The sequence below is a fragment of the Astatotilapia calliptera genome, chromosome 6 (assembly GCF_964374335.1).
Source record: "Astatotilapia calliptera chromosome 6, fAstCal68.1, whole genome shotgun sequence".
NCBI lineage: Eukaryota > Metazoa > Chordata > Actinopteri > Cichliformes > Cichlidae > Astatotilapia > Astatotilapia calliptera.
The window spans coordinates 4,042,200-4,067,251 of NC_137427.1; the positions used below are offsets into that span (position 1 = coordinate 4,042,200).

Below are 25,052 nucleotides of genomic sequence, written 5' to 3' on the forward strand. Positions count from 1 at the left end.
TGCTTTGTGGCCCGTTTGACTGTATGTATTCCGTTGTGTTTTTACAGCACTCCTGCATTTAATCATTACGGTGCGTTCACACCGAACGCGATAGAGGCAGGCGGAGCGTCAGGTTTACATGTAAAGTCAATGGAAAGGCGCGCTGACCCGCGATTGCGGCCCCCGCGAAAATTCGGAAGCGTTTTGGCGTTGCGAAAACGCAAAAACGCCAGAAACGCGCGTGAGTGTAGGGCGTTTCAGGCGTTTGACTCGCGAAAAAATCCACGCGCGTGAGTTTATGTGTTGCATTTTGTGCATACGCGCGTTTCGCCTCCCCCGCTCGAGTTGGAAAAATCTGAACTCCAGCGTAAAATCGCGCCGCGACAACCAATCAGGAGCCTGGTGACGTGGCTGTTACCTAGTTCAAAGGGGCAGATCCAGCCAAAGCCATTCATTCTGCATTCAAAATGGAGGAGAAACTAATCAGTGCTGTGGCAAATCATCCAGAATTATACGATGCTACCTATTATTTCTACCGAGACAGGAATAAAAAGGACCTAGCTTGGAGACAAATCAGTGAGGAGATCGGGCAACCTGGTAAGTTCATTCCTACTTTTTAATTTTCAGACTGACCCGATGAAGCCGCGCAAAAGCTAGCAAGCTAGCAAGCCCGCCTACTGTCCCGCGATTTTCCCACTGTTGTACAAATAGCTTTCCGCTAACCAGATAATGCGTTTATTCAGAGGACATCTGCAGGAGAAAGTGGAAGGGCCTCAGGGACACCTATAATAAGGAGAAGAGGGCAGAGAAGGAGAAGAGGAGTGGGTCGGCAGCAGGATCGGGGAGGAGATGGAAGTTCTTCACGGTCATGGGGTTTCTGGACCCCTTCCTCACTCCGCGGGAGACCAGCGGAAATATGGTGCGGACCGTGGAGAACTTCTCCCCCGAGGACCAGGGACAGCCCGAAGAGGCAGCAGGGGAGTGTCAGTCAGAAGGTATATTTACAATGAATTAATGTAGGCAGTTAATTAATGCGTGTTGTCATACAGGAATATATTTTGTTTAGTAATAAACAGTATACAGTAGTCCCGCCGTTCATCCGTCACGGCCTCGCCTGTCGCTGATTTCTTTCTTTTTATTGCACCGTACAGCTTTCAACAATGCGCATTGCATTCTGCATTTTGCTCCCGGTGCAGGTGCCTATTTCCCATTCGGAAATAGGCACCTGCACTGGGAGCAAAAAAGGCGCACAAAATTGGCGCCGCAGACAGAGAAAAAGCGCAGCATACTTTAACGTTTTAAAATTGACTTGGTTTGCACTTTCAGAATCAACTTGTGAGAACTGTGACTACTGGTCATGTGCTGCAATAAATGAGAGACCACTGTATATAATAATAAGTATATAATAACATAATATTCTCTATGACTATTGTCTTCAACCTGTTAACATTTAATATTGTCTTGATAGAGTCAAGTAATCATGCAGCAGAGTCCTCTCCTGTTGCTTCTCCTGGCTCCCCAGTCCCTGGTCCATCCACTCCTGCTGCTGCACCCACAGGTATGAACATCAAGCACTGATCGCTTTTTACTTGCTTGAATCCCCTTGTGATCACCTTTACTAAATATCTACAACCAATCTGTTCAAATCCTGGTTTTATTCAATTTTAAAAATAAAAATCTAGTAGCAGCATTCTCATTTCTTTGTGGTGTTTTGTTCTGTGTTTTACAGGCCCACAGAGGAGGACAGCTCGAAGGCGGGCGAGGGAAGGGTCCCAGGACGGTCCATCGGCGGTGGAGCTGGCTATCCTGGAGTCCCTAAAGAGGCCACGCCCGTCTGCAACAGAGCATTTCCTCCTCAGCCTTGTTCCTGCTCTGGAGAGCATGCCGCCTCAGACACGAGAATTCGTGAAATTCCAAATTTATAAATCAGTTTTTGAAAACAGCACAGCTGTGCTAAATTTGGAAACATTGGACCCTAATGATCAGTAGTTTACTGATGAGGCAGCAGCTCTCCAGGGCAGAAACAATGTTCTTATGTTTCTCCTCCTTCTCCCTGAGGCTCTTCCACTCCAAGCTGGGTCCTTTTTATCCCTGTCTCTCTGTAAATAGTTAGATCTCATATATTTATGTTATTTATGTCCTTTTGTTACTGAATTTGTATATTTTATTCCTGTCTGTCTGTAAATAGTTGATGTCATATATTTATCCTTTTGTTACTGAATTTATATATTTTATCAAATAAACATTTATACTGACAAATGTCTTTGTTCTACTACACAGCAAATATTGGCACCGGACTTAACAAAAGTAGAATTTATTTCATATTACACCAATAACAAAACATACTAATACAGTGGGATGCATAAGTTTGGGCAACATTGTGAAAAGTAATTATTTTCCTGTACAAATCGTTGGTTGTCACAATAAAAATTGTCAGTTAAATACATCATATAGGAGACACACAGTGATATTTGAGAAGTGAAATGCAGTTCACTGGATTTACAGAAAGTGCAATAACTTTAAACTAAATGAAGCAGGTGCATAAATTGGCAACACAAAAAAAGAGGAATAACATAAATATGTAGTGTATATCAATGTGTGTGTCTCCTATATGATATATGTAAGTAACATTTTTTACTGTAACAGCGATTCATACAGGAAAATAATGACTGTGAACCTTCACAGACACTAATAATAAGGTTGCCCAAACTTTTGCACCACACTGTATATAGGAACATAGTGAAGACAAGTTGCAGAGTAAAAAGAGGTTAGTTTATTTTGGAGTAGAGCTCCATTCATTAAGAAAATGTTAAAAAGACAGGAACACTCTTTAGAGGTTTGTGGGTGGCTCTTAAAAGAGCCGTTGTGGGGAAGTCGTTCAGACTTCAAACAGGCTACTCCTTTGGTTGCCAAGACACAGCTCCCTCTGCCGAGAAGTGAGCCATGAACTTCTCCCTCACCAGGACAGCCTCTCTGGAGGAGTTGTTTGCTGCCACACGACCCAGGCCTTGCAACGGCTCCACCACAGCAGGCGCCACACCTCCCACAGCAGGTGCCCCTCCATCCAGGCGCAGCTCCTGTAGCAAATGGTGAAACTCACCAAACTGATCACGCGTCTCGAGGACCTGATGGACCCAGGTACGGCGAGGACGTCTCTTACGCCGCTGCTCTGCTCTCCACAGTAAATAAAGAAGGGAGACTCTCTCTTCAAGCGCTAGCTCGACAGCTGCCATCTTTCAAAGATACCGGTCTAGCACAACTTCCTCCCACATCCCTCCCACATTTCCGGTTCACGCGCGTGAAAATATGATATTTTGGGGCGCGAGCGATTTTTCTTGGACACGCGTAGAGGTCGCGAATGTGCAGGCGTCAAGTTAGGGGCGTTTTGGCGTTTTTTCACGCGCCCATCGCGTTCGGTGTGAACACACGGTTAAACTCTGCCTCCTTCTCCCGCAGTGTCTTCTGTCCTGTCCCTCTCCGCTGCTTTCTCCTTCTCCTCACCCCCCACTAATCATGGCAGATGGCTGCCCCTCGCTGGACCTGGATCTACATGAGTTTTCTTCCTTCTAAAAGGGAGCTTTTTCCTCCCACTGTCACCACACGCTTGCTAACAGGGGTCATCTGATTGTTTCCTTTCTAAAATCATAGGGTCTTACTTTTACCTTACAACACATTGAGGTGACTGTTGTTGTGAATTGGCACTAAATAAAATTAAAATTGAATTCTTAGACATTTTTTATTTAAGTATCACACAAAATTGAAGAACAGTCTAAATATACTTACAACTGGAACTCTACATTTGTGTGAATGTAGTTTTATATTCTCCATTACCGTGAGTGGTGTGATGACCAGCCTAGGACAAGCTCCCAGATATTCATAGCCATAAATGTAAGTGGACAGTGCCATTGTGGCTACACAGTTATTAAGGTCCATGTCCCAGTAGTAGCGCAGCTGTCTCTGCCATTCAAAGCTGGACCTGTTGTCAACCTGAAGAAAACCTTAAGTCAGTTGAAGGTGGTGACTTGTTACTAACTTGTTTTTGTTTTTATAACACTGATCACAGGAAAAATCAGGTAACTATAGTCAGTGTCCCGCTAACACTACACTGTTGTACCTTTTGTCGAACTAGATCAGTGACTATGTCTCTAGCGTGAACATCAATGGTGATGAGGGCTGTGATGATATTACGATGTAAAGCAGGGAGCTGTCCTCGTACCAATGCTGCTAGGGCATTCAGTCTCTGGAGTGCACAGAAACATAATCAAGCAAGCATCCTTGGGTTATAACGTTGAAATTAAAGAGCAAAAAAAGTCCAGGTTTGTTTGATGAGGTTAAAATGTAACCACAGAATTAAAGAAGCAGTAAAAGAATCTGTACTGTGATTTACTTCAAAGTTGGTGCCTTCAAATTTCTGCAAGGCAGCAAAATGGTCATGGTCTCCCTCCAGGCACGCATCCATGTCCCTGCACCACATCAGCTGTGATATGGTCAGCACCACCTGGTGGGCATAAAGACAAAGTGAAGTTAAATCTTTTATAAACAAAACTGAGCAAAAAGTATCAAAAAAGTATATAAATAAATTGAGAAACCTATGAAAGCTTTAGATATGACAGCAAGAGTCTGGTTGACTCATAAACAGTTATGCAGTGCTAATTGTTAATATACCTATAAAATGGAATTTAGTAGTAATGATTTCCTGATCTGTTCCAGTGCCAATCTAATAAATGACTATACACAGGATAGCATGCACCTGTGCTCCTTCGAAAGTCTAAAAGGCTCTAGCACCCAACTTTCCTTTAACACACGTGTGTGTGTGTGTGTGTGTGTTCGTGTATTTGTGTACCTGTGACGGGTGTCCTGCCACCACCCATTCCTCTCTAGACTTCTTCTGGTAGTCTACAATGGCAGCCTTGCTGAGCTGTCGCAGTGAGGAGAACATAGCCTCCTCCACTTTGCAAAGCCAGTCTTCCACATTTCCCTGTGCTTTCAGACCTTTAGCCAAACCCACCTTCAAGCACAGAACCACAGAATCAGTTAGGGTTGAGGATTTGATTACACCTCTTGTGCTTATTATACTATTTTGTAATTGACACCTGAGCAAAGACTGGAGTTTTTCATGTGAATAAGAAAACCCAGAGCAGCAAACAGATGTCAACAAAAGAATTCTTGTAAAACAAATGTCCATGATAACATCACCATTCATGTCTTATTATGTTTCTAGTTTTGGGTGCAAACTAAGACTTGGGATGTCCCTTTTATGCCTTAATTGGTACTTGCTAAGTCCTTGCACTTGAGATACAGTAGTTCTTACTATACTAAGATGGTTGCCAAGTGAGAGAGAAGTAGTATTTATTAAAGAGAGCTCAAACTATAAAATCCACACTTGCATTAAAAATTACATATACTTTGTGATTAGGATATAATATTATTCTTTAAGACTGTTCTCTTAGATTTTGTGCATGTGAGCTTCTTGCTTTCAAATGACTGGCTACCTAAGAATCATATCTTACTTGTATCTCAATGACTGGTTCAATTTAGGAATTCTAACCTGCCAAAGTTTTTTTACTTTATAACAAAGACCTAAAGAGAGAATAACATGCAGAATTAAACACAGACAATAATGACCAGATGACTGAAGGTTCCTCAAGCCTGACCTTTTCTCCCTCAGGGGACACCATATTCAGGATGTCTGTGCTATATATGGTCTTCTGCTCTCCATCATCCAACATTTCTGGAGCACCAGAAGGTTCTTCAGGCAATAAAGCAAACTCCAGTCGAGTGATGGCATCAAAACACTTCCTGAGGTGAGGCTGCACTGCCTGAGGGTTACGTGTCTGAGCAAGAATCTTTAGCAGTTCATCATTGGATAAGAAGTAAAACCTGTAAGTCACAGACAAAAGGTACATAGTACAGCATGCAAACAATCTAACAATAATGTTTGTCATTTTCTAAAAACAAAAAATGTAAAATATGAATAATTAGACATTAAGAGATCAGATTGTCTATGAAACATATCTAAAGGAAGGAAAAGAATATTACATTGCCATGATCTTCAATCAGATGTCGATAGACTAAACATGAAAATTGTTGCTTTCAAAATGTACTTTTGGTGAACCCAGATTACCGCGGCATCCACAAATAATCTTTCAAACTCCGCATCTTTAATTGCATTTAAAAATTAAACATGCTGCCGATTGATTTTTATGAATCAATCGGCAGCATGAGATTTTTATGAAGATCAAGCAAAGTGAAGTTTAAAACAGTCCATTCAAAATGTGTGTAAATTCAAAATTTACACTGTTGTTGTAGAAGTCTCAAAAACTCAAAGAATGCACAAAACTTGCATATCAAATATGATATACTTGGTGTGGTGGAATAAGGGATTTTAAAATCACATACAACCATATTTTATTCACACAACAGAAAACATCAAATGTCACAACAAATTTAAAAAAAATGAGGACAGGGCCGTGTTTATGACTGTGTAGCATCCCATCTTATTTTAACTGGGATGTCTGGGAACTGAAGATACTAGTTGCTGGTGTCTGGTGTTGACAGCATTGTTTTTCTACTCTTATCTGAGGCTTCTAGCTGCAATACAGTGTACAGGCCTGCTTTTCTATCATGTAACAAACAAACAAATCATGTGTGCATAGTACCTTGGGAAGATGGCTCTCTTGGACTCCAGGTAAGCTTCCAGACACTTCTGTATCTCATCCAAAAGAGCATTGTTCTGCTGCAAAGTCTCCAACAGACCTTTTGGAATAAAACAACAGGCTTGTATGCAGTGTGTCAGCATAGTCGCCTTCATGAATGCATGTATTTGCATGTACAGTAATTCTGCCTTCGTCTTTCAGCATTAACATCCCTACAATGCTGTTTTAATGCATCGTGTTTGGTCACTGTGGCGCTGCAGGGGCACCGCAGACCACACAGACGACACCTGAGCGACATCTGCAATCATGCCTCGCCGGCTTAAAGTCTGAACTGGGTCCTGTCTGTCTTTTGTTGTTGTTGTGGGTGATGTGTTCAGCTGTGAGCTGCAAAGCTACAGCCGTGTGTGTAAAACAGCAACCATGAAAATAAAGAATGCTGAAAACCGCTGAAACACAGTCGCGTCTGTCATGAATCATTTACAGTCACATACCAGTCTGTGTGGCTGCATCAAAAGCATTGGGCATCCAGTTAACTTTAGCCATGAACTCTTCCCAGGACTTGTCAACTTTAAGAAACATTTCTGATTCAGCAGGCAGCTGTCTCTTTATGTCTGGAGCCAAAAAGATACTTTCTAGGTATAACCAGTTCCTTTGACATGTAAGCCACTCCTCCTAGAAAGGAAAAAAAGAAACACAGTGAGCAGACAGAGTATTTAAAATGCATAGGAATGAATGAAAAAACTCAACAATGTTCCCTTAAACCATCTACTGAACTCAGTAAACTTTGAAAAATCATATATTTTGCAAGTATTTTGTTTTCTTTTCTACAGCCACTGAGGAAAGCCAATGTGAATGAAACTGGATCTGCATTTAAGAAAGCAAACCTTTATTACAGCTGAACCAGTTTCACTTAGAAATAAACTTAGTTTTTTAAAAGACTTTACCAATGTTTGGTTAAAAAGGATCAGCTGTGTCAGCAATTTCTTGACCCTCCCCTTGATGGGAGCTACATAGCGTGAGGATGCCACTGTGCCCACACTGATAATGCTGTCATCCAGGAGTACCTTCACACATAAATAAACACAGAGGGATGAAACATAAACATTTAGAGATACTGAAACACTGGTGATGTTTTACAATAGACTGCATGAAAGTGCAACTCATCACAACCTGGATATCATCCGTGCCTCCCAAGATAAAGACATCCTTAGTGTCACCATGGGACAGCACAGTAAACTCTGTGTTCTTCCACAAATCCTCCACCTGCAAGACCCATTAGGAGTGCTTCATCAACACGCAGTAACACATGGAATTTCTTAAATATCGTTTTGCATGCATGTTTATTCTCCCATAAACGTGAATTTCCAAAAGGAGCGTAGATATTGTGTTGAGTAGTGTGCTAAATCTGTCACTGCAGCCAAAACAGTTAACCTGTCTATGGTGGAAACATCTGCTGCATTAGACCTCTTATGCTATTATAGTTATAGCCATGTAACGTGTCGTATCTTGTCTTGTTAATTGGTTATGCAAACGTAGCTAACTGTTTCTTCCCTTTTACACTAATAGATTAGCATTTTTTCTCTGAAATCAAGTAACATTTGAGTGGCTTTTACTCATATTTGGGTATAAAATGTGGGGATAGTATATTAAATAGAGAGATATGTAAATGTAACTTCTAATTTAGTACTTTTAATGAGATGTAATATCTGTATAAATAGTTATATTTAACCCACATACCTTTGTGATAATGGTCTCCATTGATGCCTCACCTGAAGCTTGTCCTGAAACCTAAAAGTTAATATTTGTGTCAGTTCCTAAAGAGTTTGCCATAACTATAGTTGCAATTTAATGATGAGCTGATAAATTTGGGATCTCTAATCAATCTGTAACTTTTATTAGGTATTAGGATGTGTTGTGTACTCAGTAGTACCCAGAGTCTCCTAAGCAGAACAAGCAAATCTCATATTATATACATTTTACCTCCTGAATCTCCTTGCCATATGAGAAAACACTGAGCTCCTCTAAACCAGCTATGGTAAGTTCATCCACATTGAGGGAAGTCCCCACCAAAGACTCCAAAGTCTTCCAATGTTCCGGTTTCAGACATGGGTTACGAAGATCAGTGATCACAGGCAGCTAAAAAAAAGAACACATAAATACCACTTGGGCAGTCACAAAAACAGTCTATTACTTTCAGCCCATATTTTAATGTGGTATGATTTTATAAAGAGGCTGCTGGCAACATTATCTATGAAACAAAAAATATGAGATATTTCATAACACTTTTTTCTACCCACTCTGTGCATCATCACGTCCACCTTGTTCTTCAGACAGGGAACTATATTGTTACGTGGCAGACCCTTTTCAAGCTGGTTGACGTACTTGTTGTATTTGTTGACTTGTGAGCTAAACTGCTCCATGTCCAGTTGTTGAAGCGTGCTCTAGTGATGGATAAAATGAAAGAACACAGTAGAGCTAATGGCATTCATTTATAAACTGTACTTTATAGTTATGCATGGACAGACTTGCTATACAGTGGAGGAAATAATCATTTAATCCCCTGCTAAATTTGTAACTTGGCTCACTTACAAAGAAATGAACAGTGTCTTGTTTTCATGGTGAGAGACGGAATATCATCTAAATATCCATATAAACTAGAAAGTGCATTTTCTGAAGAAACTGCAGTGTGAATGCTTGAATCTGAATGTATGCATTGAAATGAAATAATTACTGAATTTAAGTTAAAAATTTTGAATGAGATTTAAAAAAAAAAACCCGAATTTAACCTGAAAACAAAAGTGCTGAACTGCTAAAAGCTGAAGGTTACACAGAAGAAGAAGTTGGAAAAAAGCTGAAAATGTTTTAATTGCAAATTAGAAAAACCTAAGAAATGAGAAAAGAACATTTAGAGTCAGAAAACATCTGAAAGAATATTAAAAGGTCATATTCTTTGAATCACTGAATGACTAAAATGTGATCCCTCCACTTGGATCCACACAGTTTAAAAAGTTTAAATGTCTGAGCTTTGAAAGACAAGATGTTGGAAAGAGAACAACGATGGCGACGTTTTGAGGGTAAAATGATGGCTTTAACACTGTGGACACAGCAGCAGTTGAAAGAGAAGTGTTTAAGATGAATCTTGGCAGAGTGGCAGAGAGAGCTCGTTAAGCAGGCAGGTGTGAGCCTGGTTGCTATAGTGACCGCACCCAATGGCTCCATACACACGTACACAGACATGCGCCTCACTTTTGCTGCTTAAAATGAACAGAAAAGTCAGGCCGAAACAAATCGTTCCCAAATGAAAAGTAAAAGTCGTATTGACAAAATTCTTTCACCGTGAGCGACAGCCATGTCTAGTCTACCTAATTCTCAGTTTTCATGCCTGTGGAGTTTATTATATGGACGTGGTGACAGTGTAAAGACACCATGCTCTTCTAATTTTCAAACGAACCTTCTGAGCCATTTTAACATTAGAGTCTATGGAAGAGTTGGAGGGAGGAGGCTGTGCATTGGTGACATTTATGAAAGAACCATAACACCTAGTACAATAGTAAACACATTGGATGAAAGAGGACAGCCATGGCTACGTTTTGAGGGTAAAATCATACCTGTAGAGCAAACGCTGTGGACACAGCAGCAGTTTTAAAAAAGATTTTAAGATTAATTTTTTTGCTCCTCTCACTCTAGCAGTTGAGCTGTCTCACTCTAGCCCCAACATTCCGTCCCATACACACCCATTATAAACTCTGAAACGGGTGAAAAAACATCATGAAACTTAAACTGGAACTGAAGAAAAAGTATAATAGATATTGAAAAGATAAATACAAGTTGAATAGTTGAATGTCTTGTCTTCGTTTTAAAGTTTGAATGGTGGCTCTATGTCAATGTATGTGGAAGTAGTAAGAGTTTAAAAATGAGTAAGTTGAATGAGGATTTGAAGGGTCTCCCCATTGAAATACATTATAAATTTTTGTTGAATAAAGTTGAATAAAATTAAAAATATAAATGTTAAAAATATGAAAAATAGAAGCAGTGTTGTCCAAAAGAATAGGAATCTAACGGTGTTTGAATGGTTTTTCTAAGTTGAACGGTTTTGAAGGAGTAGGCTTTCAAAAAACGTACGGAATAGATAATAATAATAAAATATAACTAGAAAGTGCATTTTCTGAAGAAACTGCAGTGTGAATGCTTGAATCTGAATGTATGGACTGAAATGAATTAATTGCTGAATTTTGAGTTAAAAATTTTGAATGAGATAAAAAACAAAACAAAAAAAAAACCCGAATTTAACCTGAAAACAAAGGTGCTGAACTGCTAAAAGCTGAAGGTTACACAGAAGAAGAAGTTGGAAAAAAACTGAAAATGTTTTAAATGTAAATTAGAAAACCCTAAGAAATGAGAAAAGAACATTTAGAGTCAGAAAACATCTGAATGAATATTAAAAGGTCATATTCTTTGAATCACTGAATGACTAAAATGTGATCCCTCCACTTTGATCCACACAGTTTAAAAAGTTTAAATGCCTGAGCTTTCAAAGATACGGTGTTGGAAAGAGAACAATAATGGCGACAATTTGAGGGTAAAATGATGGCTGTAACACTGTGGACACAGCAGCAGTTGAAAGAGAAGTGCTTAAGATGAATCTTGGTACAGTGGCAGGCAGAGCTCGTTAAGCAGGCAGGTGTGAGCCTGGTTGCTATAGTGACCGCACCCAATGGCTCCATACACACGTACACAGACATGCGCCTCACTTTTGCTGCTTAAAATGAACAGAAAAGTCAGGCCGAAACAAATCGCTCCCAAATGAAAAGTAAAAGTCGTATTGACAAAATTCTTTCACCGTGAGCGACAGCAATGTCTAGTCTACCTAATTCTCAGTTTTCATGCCTGTGGAGCTTATTATATGGACGTGGTGACAGTGTAAAGACACCATGCTCTTCTGATTTTCAAACGAACCTTCTGAGCCATTTTAACATTAGAGTCTATGGAAGAGTTGGAGGGAGGAGGCTGTGCATTGGTGACATTTATGAAAGAACCATAACACCTAGGACAATAGTAAACACATTGGATGAAAGAGGACAGCCATGGCTACGTTTTGAGGGTAAAATCATACCTGTAGAGCAAACGCTGCGGACACAGCAGCAGTTTTAAAAAAGATTTTAAGATTAATTTTTTTGCTCCTCTCACTCTAGCAGTTGAGCTGCCTCACTCTAGCCCCAACATTCCGTCCCATACACACCCATTATAAACTCTGAAACGGGTGAAAAAACATCATGAAACTTAAACTGGAACTGAAGAAAAAGTATAATAGATATTGAAAAGATAAATACAAGTTGAATAGTTGAATGTCTTGTCTTCGTTTTAAAGTTTGAATGGTGGCTCTATGTCAATGTATGTGGAAGTAGTAAGAGTTTAAAAATGAGTAAGTTGAATGAGGATTTGAAGGGTCTCCCCATTGAAATACATTATAAATTTTTGTTGAATAAAGTTGAATAAAATTAAAAATATAAATGTTAAAAATATGAAAAATAGAAGCAGTGTTGTCCAAAAGAATAGGAATCTAACGGTGTTTGAATGGTTTTTCTAAGTTGAACGGTTTTGAAGGAGTAGGCTTTGAAAAAACGTACGGAAAAATAAAATATAATAATAATAATAATAATAATAAAGATTCGAATAACAATACTGTGAATGCTTTTCAAGCATTCACACTAACTAGAAAGTGCATTTTCTGAAGAAACTGCAGTGTGAATGCTTGAATCTGAATGTATGCATTGAAATGAAATAATTACTGAATTTAAGTTAAAAATTTTAAATGAGATTAAAAAAAAAAACCCGAATTTAACCTGAAAACAAAAGTGCTGAACTGCTAAAAGCTGAAGGTTACACAGAAGAAGAAGTTGGAAAAAAGCTGAAAATGTTTTAATTGTAAATTAGAAAAACCTAAGAAATGAGAAAAGAACATTTAGAGTCAGAAAACATCTGAAAGAATATTAAAAGGTCATATTCTTTGAATCACTGAATGACTAAAATGTGATCCCTCCACTTTGATCCACACAGTTTAAAAAGTTTAAATGCCTGAGCTTTGAAAGATACGGTGTTGGAAAGAGAACAATAATGGCGACAATTTGAGGGTAAAATGATAGCTGTAACACTGTGGACACAGCAGCAGTTGAAAGAGAAGTGTTTAAGATGAATCTTGGTACAGTGGCAGGCAGAGCTCGTTAAGCAGGCAGGTGTGAGCCTGGTTGCTATAGTGACCGCACCCAATGGCTCCATACACACGTACACAGACATGCGCCTCACTTTTGCTGCTTAAAATGAACAGAAAAGTCAGGCCGAAACAAATCGTTCCCAAATGAAAAGTAAAAGTCGTACTGACAAAATTCTTTCACCGTGAGCGACAGCCATGTCTAGTCTACCAAATTCTCAGTTTTCATGCCTGTGGAGTTTATTATATGGACGTGGTGACAGTGGAAAGACACCATGCTCTTCTGATTTTCAAACGAACCTTCTGAGCCATTTTAACATTAGAGTCTATGGAAGAGTTGGAGGGAGGAGGCTGTGCATTGGTGACATTTATGAAAGAACCGTAACACCTAGGACAATAGTAAACACATTGGATGAAAGAGGACAGCGATGGCTACGTTTTGAGGGTAAAATCATACCTGTAGAGCAAACGCTGCGGACACAGCAGCAGTTTTAAAAAAGATTTTAAGATTAATTTTTTTGCTCCTCTCACTCTAGCAGTTGAGCTGCCTCACTCTAGCCCCAACATTCCGTCCCATACACACCCATTATAAACTCTGAAACGGGTGAAAAAACATCATGAAACTTAAACTGGAACTGAAGAAAAAGTATAATAGATATTGAAAAGATAAATACAAGTTGAATAGTTGAATGTCTTGTCTTCGTTTTAAAGTTTGAATGGTGGCTCTATGTCAATGTATGTGGAAGTAGTAAGAGTTTAAAAATGAGTAAGTTGAATGAGGATTTGAAGGGTCTCCCCATTGAAATACATTATAAATTTTTGTTGAATAAAGTTGAATAAAATTAAAAATATAAATGTTAAAAATATGAAAAATAGAAGCAGTGTTGTCCAAAAGAATAGGAATCTAACGGTGTTTGAATGGTTTTTCTAAGTTGAACGGTTTTGAAGTTATAGGATTACAAAAAACGTACGGAATACAGAATAAATAAAATATAATAATAACTAGAAAGTGCATTTTCTGAAGAAACTGCAGTGTGAATGCTTGAATCTGAATGTATGCACTGAAATGAATTAATTGCTGAATTTTGAGTTAAAAATATTGAATGAGATAAAAAAAAAACAAAAAAAAAAACCCCGAATTTAACCTGAAAACAAAGGTGCTGAACTGCTAAAAGCTGAAGGTTACACAGAAGAAGAAGTTGGAAAAAAACTGAAAATGTTTTAAATGTAAATTAGAAAACCCTAAGAAATGAGAAAAGAACATTTAGAGTCAGAAAACATCTGAATGAATATTAAAAGGTCATATTCTTTGAATCACTGAATGACTCAAATGTGATCCCTCCACTTTGATCCACACAGTTTAAAAAGTTTAAATGCCTGAGCTTTGAAAGATACAGTGTTGGAAAGAGAACAATAATGGCGACAATTTGAGGGTAAAATGATGGCTGTAACACTGTGGACACAGCAGCAGTTGAAAGAGAAGTGCTTAAGATGAATCTTGGTACAGTGGCAGGCAGAGCTCGTTAAGCAGGCAGGTGTGAGCCTGGTTGCTATAGTGACCGCACCCAATGGCTCCATACACACGCACACAGACATGCACCTCACTTTTGCTGCTTAAAATGAACAGAAAAGTCAGGCCGAAACAAATCGCTCCCAAATGAAAAGTAAAAGTCGTATTGACAAAATTCTTTCACCGTGAGCGACAGCAATGTCTAGTCTACTGAATTCTCAGTTTTCATGCCTGTGGAGCTTATTATATGGACGTGGTGACAGTGGAAAGACACCATGCTCTTCTGATTTTCAAACGAACCTTCTGAGCCATTTTAACATTAGAGTCTATGGAAGAGTTGGAGGGAGGAGGCTGTGCATTGGTGACATTTATGAAAGAACCATAACACCTAGTACAATAGTAAACACATTGGATGAAAGAGGACAGCGATGGCTACGTTTTGAGGGTAAAATCATACCTGTAGAGCAAACGCTGCGGACACAGCAGCAGTTTTAAAAAAGATTTTAAGATTAATTTTTTTGCTCCTCTCACTCTAGCAGTTGAGCTGCCTCACTCTAGCCCCAACATTCCGTCCCATACACACCCATTATAAACTCTGAAACGGGTGAAAAAACATCATGAAACTTAAACTGGAACTGAAGAAAAAGTATAATAGATATTGAAAAGATAAATACAAGTTGAATAGTTGAATGTCTTGTCTTCGTTTTAAAGTTTGAATGGTGGCTCTATGTCAATGTATGTGGAAGTAGTAAGAGTTTAAAAATGAGTAAGTTGAATGAGGATTTGAAGGGTCTCCCCATTGAAATACATTATAAATTTTTGTTGAATAAAGTTGAATAAAATTAAAAATATAAATGTTAAAAATATGAAAAATAGAAGCAGTGTTGTCCAAAAGAATAGGAATCTAACGATGTTTGAATGGTTTTTCTAAGTTGAACGGTTTTGAAGGAGTAGGCTTTCAAAAAACGTACGGAAAAATAATAAAATATAATAATAATAAAGATTCGAATAACAATACTGTGAATGCTTTTCAAGCATTCACACTAATAACTAGAAAGTGCATTTTCTGAAGAAACTGCAGTGTGAATGCTTGAATCTGAATGTATGCACTGAAATGAATTAATTGCTGAATTTTGAGTTAAAAATATTGAATGAGATTAAAAAAAAACAAAAAAAACCCCGAATTTAACCTGAAAACAAAGGTGCTGAACTGCTAAAAGCTGAAGGTTACACAGAAGAAGGAGTTGGAAAAAAACTGAAAATGTTTTAAATGTAAATTAGAAAACCCTAAGAAATGAGAAAAGAACATTTAGAGTCAGAAAACATCTGAATGAATATTAAAAGGTCATATTCTTTGAATCACTGAATGACTAAAATGTGATCCCTCCACTTTGATCCACACAGTTTAAAAAGTTTAAATGCCTGAGCTTTGAAAGACACGGTGTTGGAAAGAGAACAATAATGGCGACAATTTGAGGGTAAAATGATGGCTGTAACACTGTGGACACAGCAGCAGTTGAAAGAGAAGTGCTTAAGATGAATCTTGGTACAGTGGCAGGCAGAGCTCGTTAAGCAGGCAGGTGTGAGCCTGGTTGCTATAGTGACTGCACCCAATGACTCCATACACACGTACACAGACATGCACCTCACTTTTGCTGCTTAAAATGAACAGAAAAGTCAGGCCGAAACAAATCGCTCCCAAATGAAAAGTAAAAGTCGTATTGACAAAATTCTTTCACCGTGAGCGACAGCAATGTCTAGTCTACCTAATTCTCAGTTTTCATGCCTGTGGAGCTTATTATATGGACGTGGTGACAGTGGAAAGACACCATGCTCTTCTGATTTTCAAACGAACCTTCTGAGCCATTTTAACATTAGAGTCTATGGAAGAGTTGGAGGGAGGAGGCTGTGCATTGGTGACATTTATGAAAGAACCATAACACCTAGTACAATAGTAAACACATTGGATGAAAGAGGACAGCCATGGCTACGTTTTGAGGGTAAAATCATACCTGTAGAGCAAACGCTGCGGACACAGCAGCAGTTTTAAAAAAGATTTTAAGATTAATTTTTTTGCTCCTCTCACTCTAGCAGTTGAGCTGCCTCACTCTAGCCCCAACATTCCGTCCCATACACACCCATTATAAACTCTGAAACGGGTGAAAAAACATCATGAAACTTAAACTGGAACTGAAGAAAAAGTATAATAGATATTGAAAAGATAAATACAAGTTGAATAGTTGAATGTCTTGTCTTCGTTTTAAAGTTTGAATGGTGGCTCTATGTCAACGTATGTGGAAGTAGTAAGGGTTTAAAAATGAGTGAATTGAATGAGAATTTGAAGGGTCTCTCCATTGAAATACATTATAATTTTTTGTTGAATAAAGTTGAATAAAATTAAAAATATAAATGTTAAAAATGAGAAAAGTAGAAGCATTCATGTCCAAAAGAATAGGAATCTAACGGTGTTTGAATGGTTTTTCTAAGTTGAGCGGTTTTGAAGGAGTGAGATGCCAAAAAACGTACGGAATATATAATAATAATAATAACTAGAAAGTGCATTTTCTGAAGAAACTGCAGTGTGAATGCTTGAATCTGAATGTATGCACTGAAATGAATTAATTGCTGAATTTTGAGTTAAAAATATTGAATGAGATAAAAAAAAACAAAAAAAAAAACGAATTTAACCTGAAAACAAAGGTGCTGAACTGCTAAAAGCTGAAGGTTACACAGAAGGAGGAGTTGGAAAAAAACTGAAAATGTTTTAAATGTAAATTAGAAAACCCTAAGAAATGAGAAAAGAACATTTAGAGTCAGAAAACATCTGAATGAATATTAAAAGGTCATATTCTTTGAATCACTGAATGACTCAAATGTGATCCCTCCACTTTGATCCACACAGTTTAAAAAGTTTAAATGCCTGAGCTTTGAAAGATACGGTGTTGGAAAGAGAACAATAATGGCGACAATTTGAGGGTAAAATGATGGCTGTAACACTGTGGACACAGCAGCAGTTGAAAGAGAAGTGCTTAAGATGAATCTTGGTACAGTGGCAGGCAGAGCTCGTTAAGCAGGCAGGTGTGAGCCTGGTTGCTATAGTGACCGCACCCAATGGCTCCATACACACGTACACAGACATGCGCCTCACTTTTGCTGCTTAAAATGAACAGAAAAGTCAGGCCGAAACAAATCGCTCCCAAATGAAAAGTAAAAGTCGTATTGACAAAATTCTTTCACCGTGAGCGACAGCAATGTCTAGTCTACCTAATTCTCAGTTTTCATGCCTGTGGAGCTTATTATATGGACGTGGTGACAGTGGAAAGACACCATGCTCTTCTGATTTTCAAACGAACCTTCTGAGCCATTTTAACATTAGAGTCTATGGAAGAGTTGGAGGGAGGAGGCTGTGCATTGGTGACATTTATGAAAGAACCATAACACCTAGTACAATAGTAAACACATTGGATGAAAGAGGACAGCCATGGCTACGTTTTGAGGGTAAAATCATACCTGTAGAGCAAACGCTGCGGACACAGCAGCAGTTTTAAAAAAGATTTTAAGATTAATTTTTTTGCTCCTCTCACTCTAGCAGTTGAGCTGCCTCACTCTAGCCCCAACATTCCGTCCCATACACACCCATTATAAACTCTGAAACGGGTGAAAAAACATCATGAAACTTAAACTGGAACTGAAGAAAAAGTATAAAAGATATTGAAAAGATAAATACAAGTTGAATAGTTGAATGTCTTGTCTTCGTTTTAAAGTTTGAATGGTGGCTCTATGTCAATGTATGTGGAAGTAGTAAGAGTTTAAAAATGAGTAAGTTGAATGAGGATTTGAAGGGTCTCCCCATTGAAATACATTATAAATTTTTGTTGAATAAAGTTGAATAAAATTAAAAATATAAATGTTAAAAATATGAAAAATAGAAGCAGTGTTGTCCAAAAGAATAGGAATCTAACGGTGTTTGAATGGTTTTTCTAAGTTGAACGGTTTTGAAGGAGTAGGCTTACAAAAAACGTACGGAATAGATAATAATAATAACTAGAAAGTGCATTTTCTGAAGAAACTGCAGTGTGAATGCTTGAATCTGAATGTATGCATTGAAATGAAATAATTACTGAATTTAAGTTAAAAATTTTGAATGAGATTTAAAAAAAAACCCGAATTTAACCTGAAAACAAAAGTGCTGAACTGCCAAAAGCTGAAGGTTACACAGAAGAAGAAGTTGGAAAAAAGCTGAAAATGTTTTAATTGTAAATTAGAAAAACCTAAGAAATGAGAAAAGAACATTTAGAGTCAGAAAACATCTGAAAGAATATTAAAAGGTCATATTCTTTGAATCACTGAATGACTAAAATGTGATCCCTCCACTTGGATCCACACAGTTTAAAAAGTTTAAATGTCTGAGCTTTGAAAGACAAGATGTTGGAAAGAGAACAACGATGGTGACGTTTTGAGGGTAAAATGATGGCTGTAACACTGTGGACACAGCAGCAGTTGAAAGAGAAGTGCTTAAGATGAATCTTGGTACAGTGGCAGGCAGAGCTCGTTAAGCAGGCAGGTGTGAGCCTGGTTGCTATAGTGACCGCACCCAATGGCTCCATACACACGTACACAGACATGCGCCTCACTTTTGCTGCTTAAAATGAACAGAAAAGTCAGGCCCAAACAAATCATTCCCAAATGAAAAGTATAGGTCGTATTGACAAAATTCTTTCACCGTGAGTGACAGCAATGTCTAGTCTACTGAATTCTCAGTTTTCATGCCTGTGGAGTTTATTATATGGACGTGGTGACAGTGGAAAGACACCATGCTCTTCTGATTTTCAAACGAACCTTCTGAGCCATTTTAACATTAGAGTCTATGGAAGAGTTGGAGGGAGGAGGCTGTGCATTGGTGACATTTACGAAAGAACCATAACACCTAGGACAATAGTAAACACATTGGATGAAAGAGGACAGCGATGGCTACGTTTTGAGGGTAAAATCATACCTGTAGAGCAAACGCTGCGGACACAGCAGCAGTTTTAAAAAAGATTTTAAGATTAATTTTTTTGCTCCTCTCACTCTAGCAGTTGAGCTGCCTCACTCTAGCCCCAACATTCCGTCCCATACACACCCATTATAAACTCTGAAACGGGTGAAAAAACATCATGAAACTTAAACTGGAACTGAAGAAAAAGTATAATAGATATTGAAAAGATAAATACAAGTTGAATAGTTGAATGTCTTGTCTTCGTTTTAAAGTTTGAATGGTGGCTCTATGTCAATGTATGTGGAAGTAGTAAGAGTTTAAAAATGAGTAAGTTGAATGAGAATTTGAAGGGTCTCCCCATTGAAATACATGGGAAATTTTTGTTGAATAAAGTTGAATAAAATTAAAAATATAAATGTTAAAAATGAGAAAAGTAGAAGCAGTCATGTCCAAAAGAATAGGAATCTAATGGTGTTTGAATGGTTTTTCTAAGTTGAACGGTTTTGAAGGAGTAGGAGTACAAAAAACGTACGGAATAGATAAAATATAATAATAATAATAAAGATTCGAATAACAATACTGTGAATGCTTTTCAAGCATTCACACTAATAAAATATAATAATAAAGATTCGAATAACAATACTGTGAATGCTTTTCAAGCATTCACACTAACTAGAAAGTGCATTTTCTGAAGAAACTGCAGTGTGAATGCTTGAATCTGAATGTATGCACTGAAATGAATTAATTGCTGAATTTTGAGTTAAAAATTTTGAATGAGATAAAAAAACAACCTGAATTTAACCTGAAAACAAAAGTGCTGAACTGCTAAAAGCTGAAGGTTACACAGAAGAAGAAGTTGGAAAAAAGCTGAAAATGTTTTAATTGTAAATTAGAAAAACCTAAGAAATGAGAAAAGAACATTTAGAGTCAGAAAACATCTGAAAGAATATTAAAAGGTCATATTCTTTGAATCACTGAATGACTAAAATGTGATCCCTCCACTTGGACCCACACAGTTTAAAAAGTTTACATCTCTGAGCTTTGAAAGACAAGATGTTGGAAAAAGAACAACGATGGCGACGTTTTGAGGGTAAAATGATGGCTGTGACACTGTGGACACAGCAGCAGTTGAAAGAGAAGTGTTTAAGATGAATCTTGGCAGAGAGAGAGAGAGAGAGAGAGAGAGCTCGTTAAGCAGGCAGGTGTGAGCCTGGTTGCTATAGTGACCGCACCCAATGGCTCCATACACACGTACACAGACATGCGCCTCACTTTTGCTGCTTAAAATGAACAGAAAAGTCAGGCCCAAACAAATCGCTCCCAAATGAAAAGTACATGTCGTATTGACAAAATTCTTTCACTGTGAGCGACAGCCATGTCTAGTCTACCTAATTCTCAGTTTTCATGCCTGTGGAGTTTATTATATGGACGTGGTGACAGTGGAAAGACACCATGCTCTTCTGATTTTCAAACGAACCTTCTGAGCCATTTTAACATTAGAGTCTATGGAAGAGTTGGAGGGAGGAGGCTGTGCATTGGTGACATTTATGAAAGAACCATAACACCTAGTACAATAGTAAACACATTGGATGAAAGAGGACAGCCATGGCTACGTTTTGAGGGTAAAATCATACCTGTAGAGCAAACGCTGCGGACACAGCAGCAGTTTTAAAAAAGATTTTAAGATTAATTTTTTTGCTCCTCTCACTCTAGCAGTTGAGCTGCCTCACTCTAGCCCCAACATTCCGTCCCATACACACCCATTATAAACTCTGAAACGGGTGAAAAAACATCATGAAACTTAAACTGGAACTGAAGAAAAAGTATAATAGATATTGAAAAGATAAATACAAGTTGAATAGTTGAATGTCTTGTCTTCGTTTTAAAGTTTGAATGGTGGCTCTATGTCAACGTATGTGGAAGTAGATACAGTTTAAAAATGAGTAAGTTGAATGAGAATTTGAAGGGTCTCCCCATTGAAATACATGGGAAATTTTTGTTGAAAAAAGTTGAATAAAATTAAAAATATAAATGTTATAAATGAGAAAAATAGAAGCAGTCATGTCCAAAAGAATAGGAATCTAATGGTGTTTGAATGGTTTTTCTAAGTTGAACGGTTTTGAAGGAGATAGAGTACAAAAAACGTACGGAATCCATAATAATAAAATACTAGAAAGTGCATTTTCTGAAGAAACTGCAGTGTGAATGCTTGAATCTGAATGTATGCACTGAAATGAATTAATTGCTGAATTTTGAGTTAAAAATATTGAATGAGATAAAAAAAAACAAAAAACAAAAAAAACGAATTTAACCTGAAAACAAAGGTGCTGAACTGCTAAAAGCTGAAGGTTACACAGAAGAAGGAGTTGGAAAAAAACTGAAAATGTTTTAAATGTAAATTAGAAAACCCTAAGAAATGAGAAAAGAACATTTAGAGTCAGAAAACATCTGAATGAATATTAAAAGGTCATATTCTTTGAATCACTGAATGACTCAAATGTGATCCCTCCACTTTGATCCACACAGTTTAAAAAGTTTAAATGTTTGAGCTTTGAAAGACACGGTGTTGGAAAGAGAACAATAATGGCGACAATTTGAGGGTAAAATGATGGCTGTAACACTGTGGACACAGCAGCAGTTGAAAGAGAAGTGCTTAAGATGAATCTTGGCACAGTGGCAGGCAGAGCTCGTTAAGCAGGCAGGTGTGAGCCTGGTTGCTATAGTGACTGCACCCAATGGCTCCATACACACGTACACAGACATGCGCCTCACTTTTGCTGCTTAAAATGAACAGAAAAGTCAGGCCGAAACAAATCGCTCCCAAATGAAAAGTATAGGTCGTATTGACAAAATTCTTTCACCGTGAGTGGCAGCAATGTCCACTCTACCTAATTCTCAGTTTTCATGCCTGTGGAGTTTATTATATGGACGTGGTGACAGTGTAAAAACACCATGCTCTTCTGATTTTCAAACCAACCTTCTGAGCCGTTTTAACATTAGAGTCTATGGAAGAGTTGGAGGGAGGAGGCTGTGCATTGGTGACATTTATGAAAGAACCGTAACACCTAGGACAATAGTAAACACATTGGATGAAAGAGGACAGCGATGGCTACGTTTTGAGGGTAAAATCATACCTGTAGAGCAAACGCTGCGGACACAGCAGCAGTTTTAAAAAAGATTTTAAGATTAATTTTTTTGCTCCTCTCACTCTAGCAGTTGAGCTGTCTCACTCTAGCCCCAACATTCCGTCCCATACACACCCATTATAAACTCTGAAACGGGTGAAAAAACATCATGAAACTTAAACTGGAACTGAAGAAAAAGTATAATAGATATTGAAAAGATAAATACAAGTTGAATAGTTGAATGTCTTGTCTTCGTTTTAAAGTTTGAATGGTGGCTCTATGTCAATGTATGTGGAAGTAGATACAGTTTAAAGAGGAGGAAGTTGAATGAGAATTTGAAGGGTCTCCCCATTGAAATACATGGGAAATTTTTGTTGAAAAAAGTTGAATAAAATTAAAAATATAAATGTTAAAAATGAGAAAAATAGAAGCAGTCATGTCCAAAAGAATAGGAATCTAATGGTGTTTGAATGGTTTTTCTAAGTTGAACGGTTTTGAAGGAGATAGAGTACAAAAAACGTACGGAATCCATAATAATAAAATACTAGAAAGTGCATTTTCTGAAGAAACTGCAGTGTGAATGCTTGAATCTGAATGTATGCACTGAAATGAATTAATTGCTGAATTTTGAGTTAAAAATATTGAATGAGATAAAAAACAAAACAAAAAAAAAAACCGAATTTAACCTGAAAACAAAGGTGCTGAACTGCTAAAAGCTGAAGGTTACACAGAAGAAGGAGTTGGAAAAAAACTGAAAATGTTTTAAATGTAAATTAGAAAACCCTAAGAAATGAGAAAAGAACATTTAGAGTCAGAAAACATCTGAATGAATATTAAAAGGTCATATTCTTTGAATCACTGAATGACTAAAATGTGATCCCTCCACTTTGATCCACACAGTTTAAAAAGTTTAAATGCCTGAGCTTTCAAAGATACGGTGTTGGAAAGAGAACAATAATGGCGACAATTTGAGGGTAAAATGATGGCTGTAACACTGTGGACACAGCAGCAGTTGAAAGAGAAGTGCTTAAGATGAATCTTGGTACAGTGGCAGGCAGAGCTCGTTAAGCAGGCAGGTGTGAGCCTGGTTGCTATAGTGACCGCACCCAATGGCTCCATACACACGTACACAGACATGCGCCTCACTTTTGCTGCTTAAAATGAACAGAAAAGTCAGGCCGAAACAAATCGCTCCCAAATGAAAAGTAAAAGTCGTATTGACAAAATTCTTTCACCGTGAGCGACAGCAATGTCTAGTCTACCTAATTCTCAGTTTTCATGCCTGTGGAGCTTATTATATGGACGTGGTGACAGTGGAAAGACACCATGCTCTTCTGATTTTCAAACGAACCTTCTGAGCCATTTTAACATTAGAGTCTATGGAAGAGTTGGAGGGAGGAGGCTGTGCATTGGTGACATTTATGAAAGAACCATAACACCTAGTACAATAGTAAACACATTGGATGAAAGAGGACAGCCATGGCTACGTTTTGAGGGTAAAATCATACCTGTAGAGCAAACGCTGCGGACACAGCAGCAGTTTTAAAAAATATTTTAAGATTAATTTTTTTGCTCCTCTCACTCTAGCAGTTGAGCTGCCTCACTCTAGCCCCAACATTCCGTCCCATACACACCCATTATAAACTCTGAAACGGGTGAAAAAACATCATGAAACTTAAACTGGAACTGAAGAAAAAGTATAATAGATATTGAAAAGATAAATACAAGTTGAATAGTTGAATGTCTTGTCTTCGTTTTAAAGTTTGAATGGTGGCTCTATGTCAATGTATGTGGAAGTAGTAAGAGTTTAAAAATGAGTAAGTTGAATGAGGATTTGAAGGGTCTCCCCATTGAAATACATTATAAATTTTTCTTGAATAAAGTTGAATAAAATTAAAAATATAAATGTTAAAAATATGAAAAATAGAAGCAGTGTTGTCCAAAAGAATAGGAATCTAACGGTGTTTGAATGGTTTTTCTAAGTTGAACGGTTTTGAAGGAGTAGGATTACAAAAAACGTACGGAAGAATAATAAAATATAATAATAATAATAAAGATTCGAATAACAATACTGTGAATGCTTTTCAAGCATTCACACTAATAACTAGAAAGTGCATTTTCTGAAGAAACTGCAGTGTGAATGCTTGAATCTGAATGTATGCACTGAAATGAATTAATTGCTGAATTTTGAGTTAAAAATATTGAATGAGATAAAAAAAAAACAAAAAAAAAAAACGAATTTAACCTGAAAACAAAGGTGCTGAACTGCTAAAAGCTGAAGGTTACACAGAAGAAGGAGTTGGAAAAAAACTGAAAATGTTTTAAATGTAAATTAGAAAACCCTAAGAAATGAGAAAAGAACATTTAGAGTCAGAAAACATCTGAATGAATATTAAAAGGTCATATTCTTTGAATCACTGAATGACTCAAATGTGATCCCTCCACTTTGATCCACACAGTTTAAAAAGTTTAAATGCCTGAGCTTTGAAAGATACGGTGTTGGAAAGAGAACAATAATGGCGACAATTTGAGGGTAAAATGATGGCTGTAACACTGTGGACACAGCAGCAGTTGAAAGAGAAGTGCTTAAGATGAA

At 37.6% G+C, this 25,052-nt stretch overlaps 1 protein-coding gene across 1 annotated transcript; it reads left to right on the forward strand.

The window, feature by feature from the left end:
• Positions 1 to 111: 111 nt before the first annotated feature.
• LOC113009296 (uncharacterized) lies at positions 112 to 2,238 on the forward strand. The gene is made up of 4 exons (XM_026147509.2): positions 112 to 576; positions 723 to 974; positions 1,448 to 1,537; positions 1,709 to 2,238. The coding sequence occupies exons 1-4, from the start codon at positions 447 to 449 to the stop codon at positions 1,966 to 1,968; spliced, it is 732 nt and encodes a 243-aa protein (XP_026003294.1). The 5' UTR covers positions 112 to 446; the 3' UTR covers positions 1,969 to 2,238.
• The last annotated feature ends 22,814 nt before the right edge of the window (positions 2,239 to 25,052 follow it).

Bases quoted from the DNA above. Each gene is read 5' to 3' on its own strand.
- LOC113009296 (XM_026147509.2), top strand. From the start codon at position 447: ATGGAGGAGAAACTAATCAGTGCTGTGGCAAATCATCCAGAATTATAC. The intron at 577-722 runs GTAAGTTCATTC...GCGTTTATTCAG, and splicing joins TGAGGAGATCGGGCAACCTG to AGGACATCTGCAGGAGAAAG. The intron at 975-1,447 runs GTATATTTACAA...TTGTCTTGATAG, and splicing joins AGGGGAGTGTCAGTCAGAAG to AGTCAAGTAATCATGCAGCA.